The sequence below is a fragment of the Lipophrys pholis genome (genome assembly GCF_963383615.2).
Source record: "Lipophrys pholis genome assembly, chromosome: 15".
Taxonomy (NCBI): Eukaryota; Metazoa; Chordata; class Actinopteri; order Blenniiformes; family Blenniidae; genus Lipophrys; species Lipophrys pholis.
This window is the reverse complement of record NC_137642.1, coordinates 10897180-10916926: the sequence shown is the minus strand read 5'-3', so window position 1 is coordinate 10916926 and position 19747 is coordinate 10897180. Positions and strand designations below refer to the sequence as shown.

Sequence of the window (19747 nt, the reverse complement as noted above, 5' to 3'; positions counted from 1 at the left end):
CCTTTGATTAATCACCAATTTCCCCTCATGTGCTCTCTGTGCTATTTTCTTTAGCGCAAAAAAAAAAAAAGAAAAAGAAATTCAAGATCATTTCTCTCATTAAATTCAGAACATCTGGCGAGAGGCCCAGCTGTGCTCATGAACTGGAAAAGTACTGAGCATGTCCACAGAGAAAGACAGGACTTTACTCAGAATGACTCATCGTAAACAAGATGGGAGGCATGTTGTCTCGTCACCATGCCTGGATGGTGGTGAACTAACCATGGTCCGTGTCTGTTGTCTGCTCAGGGCCACGACGTGCAGTGTCGCATGCCACAAGTCCCAGTGAATTCATAGGAGGTGCCACTTGAATATAAATAACAGGGAAAGGATCGCCTGCAGTGCATCCTTTCCCTCCTAGTTCATAGCTCCCTCAGTTAAATTCTAGAATCGACAAACAGAAATTGAACTTTGGATAAAATCAGGCCGGATTTAAACCGACGTTTTGGCTTCCAGCCCTCGTAGGAAGTGAACCAGTCATCTGCCTTGACATTTAGGAGTGTAACAGCACTAAAAAAAACAAATGTTTGACCTGCTATTCTTCAAGTGAAAACATCGGTGAGTGCGTAGGATTAATGAAACCCACAGATAAACTCGTCATCATCACTGACGACTGTGCAGCACTTTGGGATGTGGCTTTGCGTCTGGGAAACGATGTTACAGTTGATGTTAAATGTTGCACAGCACAGAAACCTTAGACTCAGAAACCTGGCCAGGGCCACGAGCCAAATCTTTATCTGGAGCCTGTGAGATTGTCTTGCTAACCAGCTCCAGCTTTAAGACTCATGTTCATTTATTACATGAAGCCATTGTAAATCAAGTGTTGCTGCTCTGTATTTCCTCAGATTTTTCCATCTGCCATGTGTTTTCAGCTCTGCGTCACCACTCCTGGGAGAGAATGTACATGTTTGTGTGTTTGCTGAAGCTGAGTTTCACTGCAGATTGTGAAATCATTTTTAGCAAATCGAAAACGTGAAGCTTTCGCTGTGTTTATGTTCGTCGCATTTCTTCAGTTTGGCTTCAACCGCGCCACTGTCAGCCTAAGGGATAAAACAGATTTCGCACACATCTGCTAATGGTGGGGTGAGACTTTGTTTATTTTGTGCGTCTGTGTGTCTGTGCAAGAGAGAGAGAGAGAGAGAGAGAGAGAGAGAGAGAGAGAGAGAGAGAGAGAGAGAGAGAGAGAGAGACTGAGAAACTCCCGAAGCTGTGCGTTTATGCATGGAAGTAGATGGCAAGACTAAACGAGTGTCATCACCAAGTGAGTGGACAAGTGTAGCACATCAGTGACTGTTTTCACAGCTCCACGGATGAGGTGTCACACTGTAAGGGTCAATCAGGCAGTGGTAAGATTCAGTCAGTGACTGATGAGAGGGAAAGGTTCCTTGGAAAGCACCGTAGGATTTAATCAAAGCAGAATCGTTAATCGCATCACAGTACGAGTTCTCAATCAACAACAAATTAATTTGACTTCGAGTGATCCTCCACTGCAATAACAACCGCATTTTGCATTACTCATCTCATCGGGAAATCTCTGCGGTGGTTTATTTGACTTGGCTTTGCTGGTATAGTCGGTTGCAAGATGCCCCCACCCTTTAAACTATTACCAGACTCTATGTGTGTTCCCGCAATATGAAACACTTCACACACGTATGGGCCGAATGGCATTAAACATGTTTTCTGCAACATATCAGGAACACATCCAGTCTCCAGACGACTTCTCATGTTAAATGACTTCAAATAGACATCCATGGTTTCCATAATAATAAAGAACACCAGCTCTCGTAGACAGTATCCATGTGCAGCCCGAGCTCCTGACACACAGCCTTATAGTAACATAGATCTAAGAGACCCAGCAGAAGCAAAACTGCCGTTTGGCCCACAGTATGTGATTATTTTTCTGTGTGTGCTGTTTATATATATATGTGTGTACATACTGGGGAGAGTTTGTGGGGTGTGGTGGTGGGCTGCTTTTTGCACAGTGTGGTCCCAGAGTATCAGATTTGCACCCTGCACACATTATCAGCATGTTTGTCCCTAAATTTACTCAGAGCTACAAAAATAGATAATAGGTAAACAGGGATTGATTTTTGTTTGCACAACCTGGTCTATTTGGAGAAGGCAGGGACAGCAGACCTAAGCGAGGGGCTGCAGTGACCGGCTTTCTCCAGACAGAGGCGTGCAGGGAATCTATTTCCATCTGTTGCACTTCACTTAACTAGTCAGACACAAAACTGATTAAAACACAGATTTGTTCAACATTTGCATCCCCACTTCGAGCAGTAACTCACCTACATACTAAAACAGACTTATTGATAGCAATTATTTCATGATATATTGTTCAAAAAGCTTCTAGGTAATCTGTGTATACTTGTGACATTTATGTTTGACACACCAGTGGGATCATTATCTGCTCAATTAAGCTTTTTAATAACCCTCACATTTGTAAACAATCTAACTTAGAAAGTAAAGTGCTATTAAATGCTCACATGTGAATTGAAAAAAATAATCATAACACTTAATATTTAATGAGAATTTCAATGTGATACAGTCTAACATCAGTTGTGTGCCATTATTAAGTTTTAAAAAAGTATTACTAATAAGAAAAGTAATTAATTCCTGTCATGAAGTGTTGGACAGCAATCTTTTAAAAGATAACTCCCGGCAATGTTCGTGTAATGAGACTGCGTAAAGTTAACGATCCATGGAAGAAGAATCATGGCGGTTATTCTAGCAGAATATAGCACATGTTGCATTTGGAGCCCAGACAGTCAACAGATCAGCAAACTCTCAAAGTCTGATAAAATCAATCACAGAAATATCCTACATTTGTATGTCGCATGCCCTCTTTCACCTCATTGCGCTGCAGCTGAAAGAAGTTGTTGAGATAGTTGGAGTTTAGGGAAGAGCTCAAGTCCGCGGCTGCGGGAGTCTTGCTGAAACCGAGATCCGGGTGGGAAGAGTTGGGTTCGGGTCTGAACGCGTCAAAGGCGCTGGTCTGATGGGGGTCTTGCAAAGAGAGATAGACCCAGTTGAGGAGCTGCGCAGGCTGGTACACTGAGGCACTCGTGTCGATGGCAGACAGCAAGCTCATCTTTCAATTCAAATGGCAAAACTAGATCTTCCACCGCTGATTGTTGGACTGCTCGCAAACTCTTCTGCCGTCTTTGCTTTTTCGTCCCTGCAGCCCGGCGGATGGCAAGTGCTCCTTTTTTTCCTCCTCTTCCCGTTACGCACCCTGTCCTCCTCACGCCGGGAGCCTCGGCCTTGGTAGATGTTACTCAGAAGTCATTGCGCTAACATGTCTGTATAAAAAGAAAAGAAAGTTTTCCCCTGTTCCCCATGGTCCGCTATCTGCCTTTAATGCAGCGGGGCAGAGGCAGGCTCTTTGGATATGTAATGAACGCAGCGCTGCGTCACCGTGCGCCCTGCGCGCCTTCATCCAACCAGCGTCTGGCCCGAGTGAATATTCATCTCCAAACAAGAACTCAACTTTAGCACAATATCAATAGATGCTCCACCACATGTTTTCAACAGACTGATTTACTTTATAAAGTGTAGTTTATTCAAGGACAACAGTTTCCAGACTAGTCCACTCCCTGTGATTTATGTTGATGTGAAGGCTTATATGTCATTTAACCATCTAACATATCAATTAATAAATATAAATTTGTGTATAATTTCAGGTGAAAACTGATTATTGTGATTCTTTTTTTAAAAATGCACTCTGCGTCTCTTCATTTCATTGAGCAAGTCCCAGCCAACCTGAAATAAGTGAAGAAATGTTTCCCTCTTGTGGTCCATGGCGGTCACATACACGGTTGCCTTGTTGAAATAATTCCACTGGAAATATCACAATCAGAAAATGTTTTAGTGTCGAGAATTTGTTTTGTCTTTTAAGACCGCTTTCAGAACGGACCGGGGCACTTATAGTCACATGACATTTACATGTACACATATTCACATAAAGAAATATAGAAATCAGTAGACACTGCGCAGTTTTGTTTTGTTTTGGTTTATGTTGTTTGTTTATCCCCCCCAAAGTCACAGACCATTACAAATGACGTTTCTAAACCTGTAACATTTGACCTGAGAAATTTCAGTCAATAAAGTAGATTTAAAAAATCTGTAATAACAATATAATAGACAAATAGCAACACATATTATAAATTAATGAAGTGTGGCTGAGCACTGTCGTGGTGGCTTTATGACTAATGTAAAGGAAATGAGTTCAAAAAGTATGTGACAGATGCTGTTCAGCAACACATGCTTATATGTTTTGGTCTTCTTCAACCTTGCTGTCTTATTGGGAGGATATTTTTCAATCTGTTTTCAGGGTTGTTGGCAAACTTATTGAACCAAATGCGTTGGCTGCGCTATTCGGCACGACTCTATCTGCGCCGACGATTTCCTCCTGTCAGAAATCCTTCTTAGCTTTTGTCACCCTTCTGGCCAGAAGATTGATTTTCTTAAAGTGGGAAATCGACAACGCCCCCCTCACATTCTCTCTGGATAAAAGATATCCTTTATTCAGTAAAATTAGAGCGAATTAGAAGTATAAAGAATGGCTCACTTAGTAAGTTTCATAGTATATGGAACCTCTTCTTTAAATTTGTTCATGAAGTAGACTTCCGGAATAAAACAATTTGTTTTATGACATGATTGCTGATTTTTTGACACTGGCCTACTGCACTGGTTTTTTCTCTATCTTTCTGTTTTTCTTTTCTTTTTTGTGCTGATTTTGCCTTTAGGTTGTTTGTTTGTTTGTTTGTTTTAGCTTGATTTTCTTCCCTCTCCCCCATTTTCTCCTAAGCAGTTATTGCAACAGAATTCAACAATGAGCAATTTCCGTTGATCATGCTGGGCAGTGCATCTAACATCAGTCTCTCCTTCTGGTCCACCTGAAACATCTCACATCAGATTGAACTGTTCAACACATTTTTATTGATAATTGCCCACCAGAGCAATGTCACAACAGTACCAACACAATTCCTAAGGTCAGAGGAGTCAGAAAGTCTAAAATATCGAAAAGTGGATTGAATGAATCACCTGAAAAGTACAGAGGACGAAATGTGCCAAAACCAAATAAACAAACACACCACCAAATAACCACCTAAATGTGTCATTAATATATTAAAATACTAATTCACTCCAAGTAAAAAACACATATTTTTTTCTCACTATTCATCTCGTGGTCTGGTGTTGCAGTTCCTCATGAACTGAGGTTGCCAGGTTTATCTGTCCACCTCAAAATGCAATTACACCTTTCACATCAATGTGATACCGTGCTGTGTCAGTAAATTGGTGTATGCTCTTTATTTGCATGTATGCATGAGTATGGTCTTTATTCACAGATGTGTTTGTGAATGTGTGCATCAACTTGGAGGCAGAATGAGGAAGTGCTGTGTGTGTGGCTGTGCTCTTGGTCATCTTGGATCTGAGCCATGACGCGCATTCATGATACAAGCCCCCCCCTCGTTTGTCAGTTTTAGTCACAATTAAACACAACATTGCTCTGTAAAATGCCTCAAATTAACTGTAATTTTTTGGGAAATATTTCAAAAGAAAGATGAAGCTCTTTAGATTTATTCGCATCATACTTCACACCACTTCGCATGTTAGTTGCCTCCCCTTGAGAATTTACTTGTTGCATTCTTCTTATTTTTATTAATTAATAATGTTTTTATATCCTCATATTGTCTCCCCACAGCGGCCACTGGTTTGTATGGCAACAGCATCCCGAGCGACCAGGCCAGTCAGTGTGTTTCCATGTCCTGTGTGGCCTCACAGTAAATGTACTTTACACTAAGACACCGCTGGATGACTACCACCCAGCTTTAGTACACTTTAGTACACTTATTCATGCAAGTGTTACCCAACACTTAATCTTTGACGTCCGGGATGAAGTCTTTTTATTCCTGTGGTCTTCTCACAGACTATACCCTTCATCAATAGTAAGGACAAGTATGACCTGATATTTTAGTCTGGAATAGTCCCCTATTTGCTTTTACCCCACATTTAACAGTGCAACCTTACAAAGCACTCTGGACAGATATTCGACACCGCCCAATCCACACAAGAACTTTCACACAAAAGAGAACCCACTCACTCTCAGTTGATCCTGGATCTGCACGGTTCGGTCCTGACCCTGGCGTTAAGAAGGATGTTGGCTCGAAGGACCAATTTGTAAGGAGAATTTCCTAGTGAAAATCCTCAGAGAGACAGAATACACAGGAATCAGACTGAGAGCAATTTAAAAGGTTTAGGACAATTTTAATACATTATTCTTGCAAGGAAAGACAATGTCACAGTACAATAGATTGTTTTGGAAAAGGCAACAATAAGCTATGACCTTTAATCTATCACTTTATTCATTGCTGAAGGCCAGGAACATGTCTTTATATAGCAAGCAATCCATATTGCTTCACAAGGAAATAAAGGAAACACATTAAAACATGGCGATGAAGAAAGGCATGATAAATGAATTTAAAAAAATATTAACATAAAGTTAAGAAAATAGGGAGATTGAGATTGAAGCTCAGCTGAAAATGCTCCACCCTCTTTGAGTTGTTGAGGACTCTGGATGAGCTGTCCCTGTCTAAAAGATGTTTTACTGAGACCTGTAAACACACCATTACAATAATGCAACATACTGAAAATAAATGGAGGAGCAAGTTTCTCTGACTATTGTTTGGTCATAAATCCTTTAATTCTTGCCATATTTCTTTTTAGATAGTAGTTCACTTATTTTGTTATTGTCTTAATGTGGCTGTTGAATTTCAGGTCCGAGTCCATAATTACACCCAGTGTTCTGGCTTGCTTTGTTGTCTTGAGTGACACAGAGTCAAGAGGAGTGCTCACTTTTAACTTTTTCTCTTCCTGGAAAAAACGATTGCCTCATTTTTGTCCAAGGTTCACTTGTAAAAGAATTCTGACACATCTACTCAATAATATCATGTGTACACTGACTCATCAGGTTGTGGCCATACACAAATACTGATATAATAGATCTCTGTGTAATATGATAGATGTTTGGGAAAGACATTTTGTGAGAAACTTTTTTTTTTTTATTTAATGAAACTGTAAGTTGTCCGGCTGATTATTTAAACACTAACGAGTGTTGTTTTTTTTTTTTTTGGGAGATTAACTTAAGCACGGGGTTTGTTCTTCACGTGACACGCCTGTCCGATATTGATTGACGCCTGCCTGTCACATTTTCCGCAAAGCTGGGTGCGTGCTTGTGACGTCACAGCGTAACGTCTTGTCTGTCACCGTGTAGAAGTGGGCGGGTTCCCTCGGTGGAAACTGTGAGTCCCACCCACGTCTATTAAGTACACACACTCCTGCTTCCCACCGAAGAAGCATTTTTTTTTTTTCCAGGAAGAGATTTCGAGCAGACATAAAGTAAGTACAATTTAACCTCACGGACTCCGGACTTAGTATTACAGCGACTGGTTGACGTTTCAAAGTCAGCTTTACTCGGAAGTGTGGTCGACGTTTTTGTGTTGTTTCTTTAAAATCGCTCCTTTTCGGCGCGGCTGGCGTTCGCTGGCCCTGTTGGCCAGCTCGTCTTCGCCTTCGCTCGTCCGGGCTAAATGTTGTCTTTAACGTCAATGTATCCTCACCTGGGACTCGACACGGTACAAGTTGACCGCCACATTATGTAAATAAATAAGACTGGGCGGTGACTCCCATAGTTAGAATCCAGATAACTGCAGGCCCGAGGCAGCGTTACGTCTGTCACTGTCAGTCACCATACTGTCCAAACGTAACTTTTAATCAGATCGTAGCAATCACACGGACAGACATCCTCTAAATAACATAGTTTTCGCTGCGTCGAACAACCATACTAGTTCTGTTTTGTTTCGTGTTTAGCTTGCCGAGCAGGCATCCGAATGTACAGACACGCCCAGGATTTTTAAGACTAATAGTGAGAGTCAGTTCAGTAATAATAACCGAGCAGGGTGCGATTGCCTCACACTGGTAGGCCTTAGTCTCTGCTTTAACCTCTGAATGAGATCATTACAAGCACCCTTCTTTCCTAAGTCAATATGCTGCAGTGGACAGGAAGCACAGCAAAGAGTGTTTGTTCAAGACCTAAATGAAGGTAAACAATATATGCCTTATTACATTGTACCTTACCTTGTTTGACTTCTGTTTTTTCAGAAGGCATGTTTACTTCCTACCCCCCCACACGCCCCCACACCCCTGTTTTATATTAAGCAAAGCAGGAAACACTATATTTTCACCCTGCTGGACTAACTTTTACCATGCAACAAGTCATCCTTAAATACGGACTTTTCATTCTGAGCTTGACCACAATGAAAGTTTCCTCGTCACCCCACCACTTGAATGTAATGAAGAGGTTGCATTAACAGATCACATAGTTCAGTACATGTTATAACAACAACTGAAAGTGGGCGGGTAGTTTTCTGTCTTTAAAAGTTAGTTCACTTTGCTTCTCCTGTGAGCCAGCAAATGAAGCTCTATAGATTAGGACTGACTGCTGTATAAAGCAGCATGCTACATAATTAGTCGTCAGCTCACGAGTATTCAAAGCAGACCTCCTGCTCAGGTCTGGAAAATTTACATCGTTCGTTTTTTGGTCAATGAAAACATCTGGTCACTGGGAAAAACGAGGAGGGGCAAACTTCCAGCTGGGATTGTTTTTAACTCTGGTTGCCATGTCGCAGCATCCTTCATGTTTGAAAGGGAGCATTTACAGGAGTCCTCTTTCTGAGTCACTTTACCAATAATATACTCGTATTTAGGCAGCTGAGTATGGGGATTCCTACTTTCTTTTTGCAGTAGTTATTTTTTAGCATCCTTTTGACCGATGATTATTCGTTTAATTTCACAGCAATGAGCTACCCTGGATACCCTCCCCAGGCTGGCGGATACCCTCCCCAGGCTGGCGGATACCCTCCCCAGGGTGGCGGATACCCTCCTCAGGCTGGCGCATACCCTCCTCAGGCAGGTGGATACCCTCCACAACCTGGTGCTTACCCTCCACAGTCAGGTGCATACCCACCCCAGCCTGGAGCTTACCCTCCCCAAGCAGGAGGCTACCCACCACAGCCAAGTGGCTATCCTCCTCAGGCCGGCGGCTATCCTCCACAGCCCGGAGCTTTTCCACCACAGGCTGGAGGCTACCCACAACCACTACCCACGGGTAAGCCAAGAATCCGTGCTGTCAAAGGGACTACTCTTGATCATTTTCAGGACTCATCAGAATTAAATGATGTTTCCATACATTTTCTCAGGTCTGTGTGGCATCAGAATCACATCCACCATTATTCCGCTCAACAAAAATGCACTTTAAATGTCTTTCAGATTAATTTAGAAGAAAAATACTCTCTCACACACACACGTAAAATAAAGTAAAGTTATTTGCCGTCATAACAAGAATTGTATACTATAATTGAGAATGATCATAGTCACACTTGCAGTGGCTTTAGAGAAGAAGCACACCAAAAAGCCACAAACACAACACACTGAGCAGCCTGAATTGTCCCAAATACAGTCACTCTGTTGTTAAACGAACACTTTACCAAAATAGATGGACAGTTAGTCACACATAGAAAGCCAGCTTTGAGAGTTTGAGCCTTTGTTCATGCTCCTCCCTCAGCATGTTTCACCCTATTTATAGCGCTCCCTAATTTTGATTGTAGAAGCAAGTGAGGCCAGGTCCACTGGTTTTGAAGATTTCCGATATCAAAGTAACGTGCATCTACCGAGTCAGAAAGTTCATTTTACCATAGTTTTTACTATAACATTTATAAATAAAAAAGGGTCGAATGAGGCCACTACGACCAGGTTTGGGTTGGGCGATAATGTTAATAAGGTATCTCACGGTATCTAAAAATAGCGATGGTATCAGTTTCATGACTACCATAAAAAACTTGCTGTGCATATAAGCTTTAATGCCAAAATGGTGAGTGTCTGTCCAGCGCTCATGTACATGTGGTTAAGTTTTTACATCGAGCTGCCTGGACGGAAATGCTTTTCCAAGACAGCAATTCCAGATTTTTATAGTAAAGTTTGAAAAGACGTTTTCAGTTATACCATCAAAACTGATATGTGGTCATCAGCTAATGTGACACCATATGTGTCGGTGACTGATCACATTACAACTGGAATTCTTCCAAACAACAACAAAACAGACAAACAAAGTCAGAAATAAGTTTTCCTGAAAGCCATACAGCGGACAATATTGTTCGTTGCTGATGAATATTATTTATTTTACCCGCCTCTGTAGAAACTTCCATTATATGGCGCTACAGACACAGTCAATTGACACACTTGGTGAGTAAACCGTAAAAGAGGAGATAGGAGAGGGCGCCGTCTTATCTCTTCATAAACTAAAGTTATATTATGCCCAACAGATGCATAAAATAACATAACAATATGCAATTTTTTTGTTGTTTTACAGTGAAATGCTTCACCTTATAACATGATGACTTATGTTTGAATGAGGAAACGGTGTGGACCTGCTTACACTGACTTGCTCTGGGGAACAATTTTAAGGTTTTTGCTGGGTTTTCTTTCAATATTTGGAAAATGGCTGGAAAAGAAAACATCCAAGAGTGTCAACACACAATCACCAGATAATAGGGAAATGAACGGTGCATATTCCAAATGATGGGTCACTTCAATTGTGTTAGTATTCTGTCTGAGAAAATAAGAATCATGGATTATTATTTTTTTTTCCACAAGAAACAAACAAACCTCAGCTGTGGCTATAAGCATGTCTCACAGTCTGTCTTTCACATAGTGCTCACATTCTCTCTGCAGCCCTCTTCCACCTACTTGTTAGTTAGTGAAGACATGACGTTTCCAGTAAGAAAGGCCATTCCTGTCTCGGGCAGAAATGCTCTGGTTTTTTTTGCAGTATTTTCTTGCCCAATGCATCCTGATTTCACCTCAGTAGTTGTCTTCGTCTGTCCCCTGCAGGCGGCTGGGGAGGTGGCCCGACTGGTGGATATCCGTCCATTGGACTTGACAATTTATCCAACCCTGGATACAACGCTGGCATGGTAAGTTTAGACCTACAATATCACCTGCACCCAGAACAGTTTTATTAACAGTGTAACGCGGTGTCTTTGGATTATTGCCTTGAATATTCCAGTTAGAATAAGTCAACCAATAGAGGAATAGCGCAAGCTTTCACTTTACGGTAAGAGTTTTCTACCTAATACATCCTAAAATCCTCCAGTATTTTCATTTTATCGATCTTTTCTTTTCTCTCAATATCTGCTGCATGAAAACTAGGCATGTACTTTATCGTTACCCATGCTTTTCTTTTCATTTCGAGGTTACATTTGTCCATCTTACTTTTCCAATTCGCCGCTTTGGTCTCATTTGTGCTCTCTGAATATTGACACTTCATGGTCACACTTTCTTTGGATACTTGTACAACACGTAGACGAAGCGGGTTTCAAACATAAGAAAGATGAGTTGCAGTTTCTCCACTGAAGTTAAACCAAAAGTAGTTGATATTTACTTGGGGATATGTTAAATATATGAATGATGCCAATTTCAGTGTAAATACAAGAATCAAATCCAAAAAAGGTGCGACCAACTTCTTGTACTGATCTTTTCAGAGGATCTGTGAACACATAATGAACCACCAATCTTTCCAAATCACAGGCCAACCAGAACCCTGCAGGTGTGGGGGGTTTCCCTCATCACCCATCTATGCTCCCCCCTGGGGGGTACCAACCTGCCCTCCAGCCAGGTGGGTACGGTACCCCCCTCCCTAACCAACAGCTGTATGGCATGTACCCACAGCCAGGAGGGCCCATGCCCCCCCATCAAGCCCCAGCGATGGGCTACCCTGGACAGCCAGGTCAGCCAATGGCTGGGTACCCCCGCGCACCATCACCCAACCCGTCCATGCCGGGTTACGGAGGAGCACCAGCGCCTATGCCAGGCTACCCAAAGGTCCCTTCACCAAATCCATCCATGCCAGCTTACGGAGGAGGAGCCATGCCAGTAGCTCCACAGATCAATGTAAGGAACACTGACTTATTGGTTCCAAATAAATCTATACATTCAATCTTATGCTTCTCTATCTGACACCTTTTTGTTTATTTTTACATTGGAGTAGTCATTGTTGTAGTAAAGCTTTGACATTGTGGATATTGTTGTGATACTATCATAGAGAGGATTCAGGGGAACTATCAAGGACTGTCCGGGAGCTGACCCACTCAAAGATGTGGAGGTCCTGAGGAAGGCCATGAAGGGCTTCGGTAAGTGTAATGAATAGAGAACTCTGGCTGTAAGAAAACCTTCAACTAGGTTTGAATCACAAATGCTTTTTATTACATTTCTGTGAAGCCCGTGGTTTTTTCCCCTCAAAGCTGTTGTTTTTACATCTACAAACTTTGTGCACAAAAGGCATTTGTCACTATAAATAAATGTTTGAAATTAAACCTGATTATATTTTCTGCTCTGTCAATGTCTACTCGTTTGCCCAGGAACTGATGAGCAAGCCATCATTGAGTTGCTGGGGAGCCGCTCCAACAAGCAGCGTGTGCCCATGCTCCGGGCTTATAAAACCTCCTACGGAAAGGTAACCCATCCTGTTCCGTCCAGTTTCCATTTGGAGAATGTCTGTTTTTAAATATTGTTCACACAACAACCTATTAACATTTATAGTAACGGGTGTATGACCCAGCTGTGTTAATAGTGACGGGCAGACGACAGGTGCCTGTGCAGCGGGGATAGCGTGTCCTCAGAAGTGGGCTGCAGCTATTTTCCCAGGGTTCTTTGCAGCAAGTATGTCAGTGCTGCAGTTAATGGGGGTTTTGAATTACTCCAAGCATATTTCTACTTGCAGGATCTGGTTAAAGACCTGCATTCAGAGCTGTCCGGAGATTTCAGAAAGCTGGTCATGGCCATGTTGAAGACCCCCACTGAGTTTGACGCCTATGAGCTCAACAGTGCCATCAAGGTAAACGTCATTACAGTGGTGAAGATGTGCATCACTTGTAGCTGTCATAATGTCAGCCAGGATGAGATTGTCAGGTTGTAATTGTTCTGTATTCCTCACAGGGAGCTGGAACTGATGAGGCCTGTCTGATCGAGATCCTGTCTTCACGCTCCAACGCTGAAATCAAGGAGATAAATCGCATTTACAAAACAGGTGGGACACAGTAGCGCTGGTGATCTCTAACCTTTCTGTTGTCCGACACAACACCGCGCCATCCCGACAGGGTTGTTTTTATATACTCGGGTCAAATTCGTGGATTTAGATGAAGGTGTTTTCAAATGCAGACATGGCAAAGAAATGGTAATTTCATCACACATTTTATTTAATCAATTGTTTTTTATTGCTGCCTCAGCTTTATTTATAGGGCACTTTGAAACAGCTGTGGCTGAAGCCACAGTCCTTCACATAATAGACTAATAATAATGACAATAAAAGAGTAAGCAATTAAACGATAAAATACAGTAAACAAATGATAATCCTGGCAACAATAAAAGCAGGCGCAGAGTCTCAGACATGGTTAAAAGCCAGGAAATAAAAATGGGTCTTAAGATGAGTTTTAAAAGTGGACAGTGAAGAGGATTGTCTGCCGGGCAGTGGTAGCTCATTCCACAACAGAACAAGCTCAATCCCTTATGAGATTCCGTTTGGGCCTCGGTACCTCCAGAAGCAGCTGATCAGCTGACCATCACTCCACCCACAGAAAACACATCAAAAGTTGCTACTGCATCACTTTTCATTTTAGAAAAGAGTTCAAGTGCCCCGTGGTTTCAATTCAGATGCACAATGATGGTGACCCATTTTAAACTGTCATTAACTTCATTGTAACTATACACCTGCCTTTAAAAAGTTACTTTTACTTGCCCCCCATGCCTTCGGTGGTGTTTGTGTCTGTTTTTTGTTTTTGCTTCGACTAAAGCTTGTACTTGTTTTGCTACTTCAGCATACAAGAAGTCACTGGAGGATGCCATCAGCGGAGACACCTCAGGCCACTTCCGCAGGCTGCTGATTGCTCTTTCTCAGGTGATGCAAATGAATCCCTCCCATCTCCCTGATGTCTCAGAGCCTCGGCCTTCAGATCTAATTATGGATCTGTCGCTGTGTTTTGTAGGGCAATCGAGACGAACGAGAACACGTGGACATCTCCCTGGCTAAACAAGATGCTCAGGTAAGAACTCTCGTTTGTCTGCAACTTGACAGTTCTGATACTCCGAGTGACTCAAACTGCTAATTGCATTGTGCGTTGATTTGCACACGTTGCTTTTTCCGCTTTCTTTGTAGGCACTTTATGCTGCCGGAGAAAACAAACTGGGAACTGACGAGTCCAAGTTCAATGCGATTCTATGCGCCAGGAGCAAATCCCACCTCAGAGCAGGTATTTATCTATTTATTTTTTAATCATAAAAAAGGACATACCCATAATCTTTAGAGAAGACTGACTGATTACAACTATCAAATGATGACTGAAAGTCAGACATTAGATTCCTGTTGTTTATATTACTGGTTGTGTGCATGTCTGTAGTGTTTCTTGAGTACCAGAAGATGTGTGGCAGAGATATTGAGAAGAGCATCAGCAGAGAGATGTCGGGAGATCTTGAGAGTGGCATGTTGGCAGTGGGTAAGAATACACACACACACACACACACACACACACACACACACACACACACACACACACACACACACACACACACCTTTTGTAGTGTATTCACAGAAGAGCCACTCCAATGCATTGTGATTTGTTCCACATAGATAAATAATGAAGACCTGTGTTCATGGTAACACAACCATTTTCCATGATGTATTGCAGCTAAGATATCTATCTGTAAAGAAAAAGTGTTCAGTACTGCAGTGCAGGATGTTTTCTTGTATGCGTAATAAATGTGTTCTTCCCTTTGTTGCCAACATTTCTCAGGGTTATGGTACAGTAACCTATTTTCAATGTTTTGTTGGAAGTCCTCCATTGTTGCACACCCACTCCTCTATACTTTGTCATTGTGAAGTGGTGTGCACATTAGTGTTGAATGTTTGACACTCTTCTCGTTGCTGTGTTTTTATTTCAGTACGTGTTCATTTTGCATTTCTCCACAAATGTAAATCACTTTAAAGCTGTGAGAATCAATATTTGATGTCATATATTTTTTTAACCACTAGGGGTCAGCATTTCAGAAACAAGTTAACCAGACAAGCCTAAAGATGTTATAAAGGAGACCAACGTTAAGGGTCTTTTGGGGACTTGACTTCAGAGGTTAAATATCCATAATGTTGCTGTTGGATGGATGATTTTCCTTTTTAAAATGGTTTTAATCATCAGATTTTTGCCCGTTTTCCATGTGCAATGCAATTACTTGTAATTTAAACTGAGGGTTTAAGAGCCTGAGTATGTAAACGTGTGGCCAAATAAATCTTGCAGTGGGGTTGTCATCCAATGAAAGTAACTGCTGAAATTATCACAAGACAAGTATGAAAACATACGGTCACATTTGATGTGACGCAAATATTGATGCAGCTTTAAACGTGCTTGTTTCCATCCTCTGCTTAATTTCTTCGATTTTTAATTTAAATTTTGTTTTTGTTTGTTTTGATTGTTTCCCAGGTAGATGTTGTGAGTGGTGCAAAATGTAGGTCAATGATTGTGTTGTGCTTGCAGTGGTAATCGGTATTTTCTCCCATTTCAGTGAAGTGCATTAAAAACACGTCTGGTTACTTTGCTGAGAGGCTTTACAAAGCCATGAAGGTGAAGACACCCTGTCCTTTCTGAGCAAGATTTCTTTAGTTTTTTTTTATACCTTCATGTGTGTTGTGCAGTTTTCAATCTGAGTTTGTGTATTTCTGTTCCAAGGGAGCCGGGACTAAAGACACTACCCTGATCCGGATTATGGTCTCTCGTTCAGAGGTTGACATGCTGGATATTCGCCAAGAGTATGTCAAGAACTACGGCAAGTCGCTGTACACGCACATCTCTGTAAGTATTCCTTATGGGATAAAAGCCTTGTATTTGCGTTATGTGTGTGTGTTTATGAGAGATATTAATGAATCAATTCTTCTGTTTACCAGGGAGACACATCAGGAGACTACAAGAAACTTCTACTGAAGCTTTGTGGGGGCAGCGATTGAAAATTCACCCAGTGACCTCTACACCATTACAGAAATTTCTTTAAACATCACTTTCCCACTTTTATGCACTATACACCCTGCATGCCTTGCCAGTTCTTTGAATGCAATGTTTACGTAGAACCTACATATTGTTGCTTTTGTATACACCGTATGAACCAAAGGTTTTATATTTTTTCAGTCATGATACGTTTGCTGGACATGTAAATGAATCTACAAAGCCATATGGGGGGGTTATCAGAGCTTTAATTAGAATGCTAAGAGCTTTATATTTTTAAAGATTTCTTTTTTATATATAAACTGTGCCAAGAGTCGAGCGATATCTGATCAGCTAGATTTCATATCTTCAGAAGATATAGGACAATGAATATAAATCTGCAAAGATAAGGTTTGCAATTGTATAACCCCCTTTTATATTTTGTCTACGCTTGTTTTTTTGTTGTTGTTTGTGATAGTTGTGTTTGCCGCAGATGCTTTAATTTGTTTACCATATATCTGTTTGGCTTTGTAGAATGTATTACTCAGTGTCACATATCATCATCTGTGATGTTATCTTCAAGAGTCTCAGAAAATAAATATCAATCATATAGTGGAACTATATGTGTGTAATCCTACCCACAATACTGACACACGCAGCCTTTTTTAAAAAAAAATTATTTTTAAGATAATTGTACAAAACTTTGGCCACCTAATTCTTGGATATGTTGGATCTATTAGAACTTGTGAATGAATGAGTTCTTAGTTGACCAGATGTGAAAATCAAAAACTTCAACAAACTTGCCCTCCTTCAGACTGCTCTGACGTCATTTGTCCCAGTTTACCAGCAGAGGGCAGTAGAGTGGTTTTCCCATCCTCAACAACCCCACCAGAAAATATGAACCTCAACAAGCAGGGCTCATATGGATCATAGTATAATAACATTAAATCAATGTCCATGGTCACAATTATATTTATATCAGTCACAGAACAACTGCCTTGATTCTTATACACTTAATGTGTCGAATGTTGCGACGATCAATGGCATAAACCAGTGAATGACCCATAAATACATTACACTTTGCTCAATCAATACGGACAAATAATTTCTTTCCCGAAGAGGTGAAAGACCAGCACGTGTGGCTGCTCAGGGGTTCATTGGATGCCTTATTAGGTCCCGCTGGCTTCACTTAAACCTGCTGTCCAACACACCTGACTGTAAAATGTAGCTCTTCGCTTGGCTGGGTACAGTATTGCATGTGTGTGTATGTGAGTTTACTGCACCAGGATCAATAACTCTTTGAAGTGAGGAAGGGGGGGGGGCTGTAGAAATAATGGCATCATAAAGCTGCCTTGGCCACATTAAACAAGTCTACCATGTCTGCAATGCTGTCAGACCAGTGGGTTAGGGTGGGGGGGGGGACCCTTGGGTTACAGCCATGCTGGAAGAATCATTTTTGATCACTTCACGTTAACGCTCACTGCAAATGGCGGGGAAGGTCTGCGGGGCTTTAAATAGATGTTTAGATTACAATAGTTTGAATTTTAATGAAGATCAGATGTGATTACCACCCTTTTGAGCTGATCGTTTAAATATCATTAGCTGAATTTTAGATGGTGATTTCAAAGTGTTTGAGCTTGTCTGTTCTGATATCAGTATGATCATAAACCTCATCTGACCAGCTGAACGCTGTGTAAATCACTGGTAATTAAAAACTGTGCTCCGCCCAATCTAATATCTATTAGAACTGAGGTCATTTCGAGGTGATATTCCCAAATTGCGGGGTATTACTGGGAAAGGATGGGTTTTCCATTACATTGATGAAGGTTTCAGCATGGATGAATGTCACCAAATAGCTTACTCTCATAGAAGCACACAGTTTCCTGTATTCATGCGAGAATGAGAAAAAAAACTGAGTGTATGTTTTTACAGAATAAACAAGAAGATCAGGACTAAGTGGAAAAATGACGTTTAATCATGCAGCCTCAGCTTTGACAGATTTAGGCAAACTTCTATTTAGATTGACGAGTAGAATCCATAAGATTTCTCCTGGAGGGAACGCGCCGTGTATAAATGACAAATGCCTGTTGACAGTCTCTTCAATAAAAGATGAAGCTGTTATACTCCTCAAATTCAGCTGTTTAAGAGGCAACTTTGTCTGAGATGATTTTAAAAAGTCATTCCACAGCCTGAAACACCATCCTTGTTGTCTGAATAATAAACTCATTCATACCCCCAAGATAAAACACATCAGGTTGTCTTCTCTATTTAAATGTGTGTCCTCAGAAGCAGGGTACAGACACAATCGTCCAATCTGTGACAGCATGGGGACCTGCTTCCCTTTGATATGAATGAATGGTAATTAATTTTTCATCTGAAGGGATGGCACATGGTTGCACAAGCTATAGAGCCAGCATGGTAGAGGAGATAGAAAAGAGGGGGCAGAGAGAGAGAGAGAGAGAGAGAGAGTTGTAGATGTCACAATGAGATTCAGTGCATGCATGAATAAGGTCACGGTTTGAGAGGTATGCCTGCAGACGCTGCCTCTGTGCCAACAGTCTTTATTCAGCTGTAGACTGGAAGCAGAGTGCATCCATCATCATCGTAATGCATTTCACAAATCCTACTCAAATGCACATTTCATTTGTTACCTTCCTATACTGCTTATAGAATCAAAAATGACGTACTGCCCTCCCCTATCTTATTCGACAGAGAAGAGTGAGTGCTCAGGCTGAAATTGGTTGCAATGCAGCTTGGAGCACGGTGCCTAAGCCTCTGGCTTCAGCACCAGTATTATGCAAGGACTGAATAAAATCCTTTTATTTTTATCACTGTATTACCATTTTCCCGAATAAAATACTCAATGTAGTCAGTGAGAATAAGCATTAGGCTTCTACTGATTTAATGAGTCACTGTTAAAAATAGCCACTGTCAACTCTCTGAGACATTTAATACATTTTGGATGCACTGGAGGTCTATGCTGAATGCATCACCGAAATAGTATTTGGGTAAAAGCAGAAAAGGTAATCATGTCTTTCATTTTCAGGTAACGGGAGCATAAAACTGTATTTTTTGGAATAAATTGATTTCACAATGAGCATCCAAAACGATGATTTTCTGTTTTAACCAACATGAATTGAAGTTGCAGTATTGCTTCCATGGGTAAAGTACAATTATATTATATTCTTATATTATAACTGAATGATTTTTTTTTTGGAGTATACTTATGTTATCACTCTTGTCTCACAGCAAGAATATCCCTCTGTGTTCTGAGTCTGGCTCGGGGGCCTTTCTGTAGGGACTTTGCATGACCTCCCTGTACATTAGGCTTCTTCAAATTGTCTTAAAAAATTGGTGTTTCGAAATTGCCAGTGCTCATGGTGATGGATCCACCCGCAGTCAGCTGGGTTTGGCTCACATGTATCATGGCTTACTACAGTAATTGCAGCCCTTGCAACACAGTAGATTTCAAACACCACTGTCGTTGTGTGAATTTATAAGGATACATCAACGTATACAACTTAAATCACAAGAAATACTGGAACAAGGTGTGCAACCTCTGTATGTCCAAGCCCCCTGTCCTCTCATCTTAAACAGAACGGTTTGTGTTAAGGCAAATGCATGTA

General features: G+C 41.2%; 2 protein-coding genes across 11 annotated transcripts in view; one reads left to right on the top strand and one right to left on the bottom strand.

The window, feature by feature from the left end:
* The window catches only part of zcchc24 (zinc finger, CCHC domain containing 24), a gene marked incomplete at its 5' end in the record, with an annotated part of 29614 nt that extends 26162 nt beyond the window's left edge, over positions 1-3452 (bottom strand). For 2 of the 6 annotated variants that reach the window (XM_080481454.1, XM_080481450.1), the window contains one exon: positions 2867-3406. In XM_080481454.1, the coding sequence (XP_080337580.1) occupies positions 2867-3133 (267 nt within the window). Of the gene's footprint in view, positions 1-2866 lie in introns of all 6 variants that reach the window. The other 4 variants (XM_080481451.1, XM_080481453.1, XM_080481452.1 and 1 more) reach the window with 3 other exon arrangements.
* Positions 974-16739, top strand: anxa11a (annexin A11a). 5 transcript variants are annotated; one of them, XM_080481446.1, is made up of 15 exons: positions 974-1117; positions 8900-9211; positions 10993-11075; positions 11830-12051; positions 12203-12290; positions 12519-12613; positions 12881-12994; positions 13096-13186; positions 13974-14053; positions 14142-14198; positions 14312-14405; positions 14553-14648; positions 15709-15767; positions 15873-15995; positions 16088-16739. In XM_080481446.1, the coding sequence occupies exons 2-15, from the start codon at positions 8902-8904 to the stop codon at positions 16145-16147; spliced, it is 1572 nt and encodes a 523-aa protein (XP_080337572.1). In that variant the 5' UTR covers positions 974-1117; positions 8900-8901; the 3' UTR covers positions 16148-16739. The 5 variants fall into 5 exon arrangements, with proteins under 5 accessions (XP_080337572.1, XP_080337574.1, XP_080337570.1 ...); XM_080481448.1 differs by lacking the exon at positions 974-1117 and adding an exon at positions 3032-3237; XM_080481444.1 differs by lacking the exon at positions 974-1117 and adding an exon at positions 7303-7443 and having other exon boundaries at positions 11689-12051.
* Positions 16740-19747: the final 3008 nt, after the last annotated feature.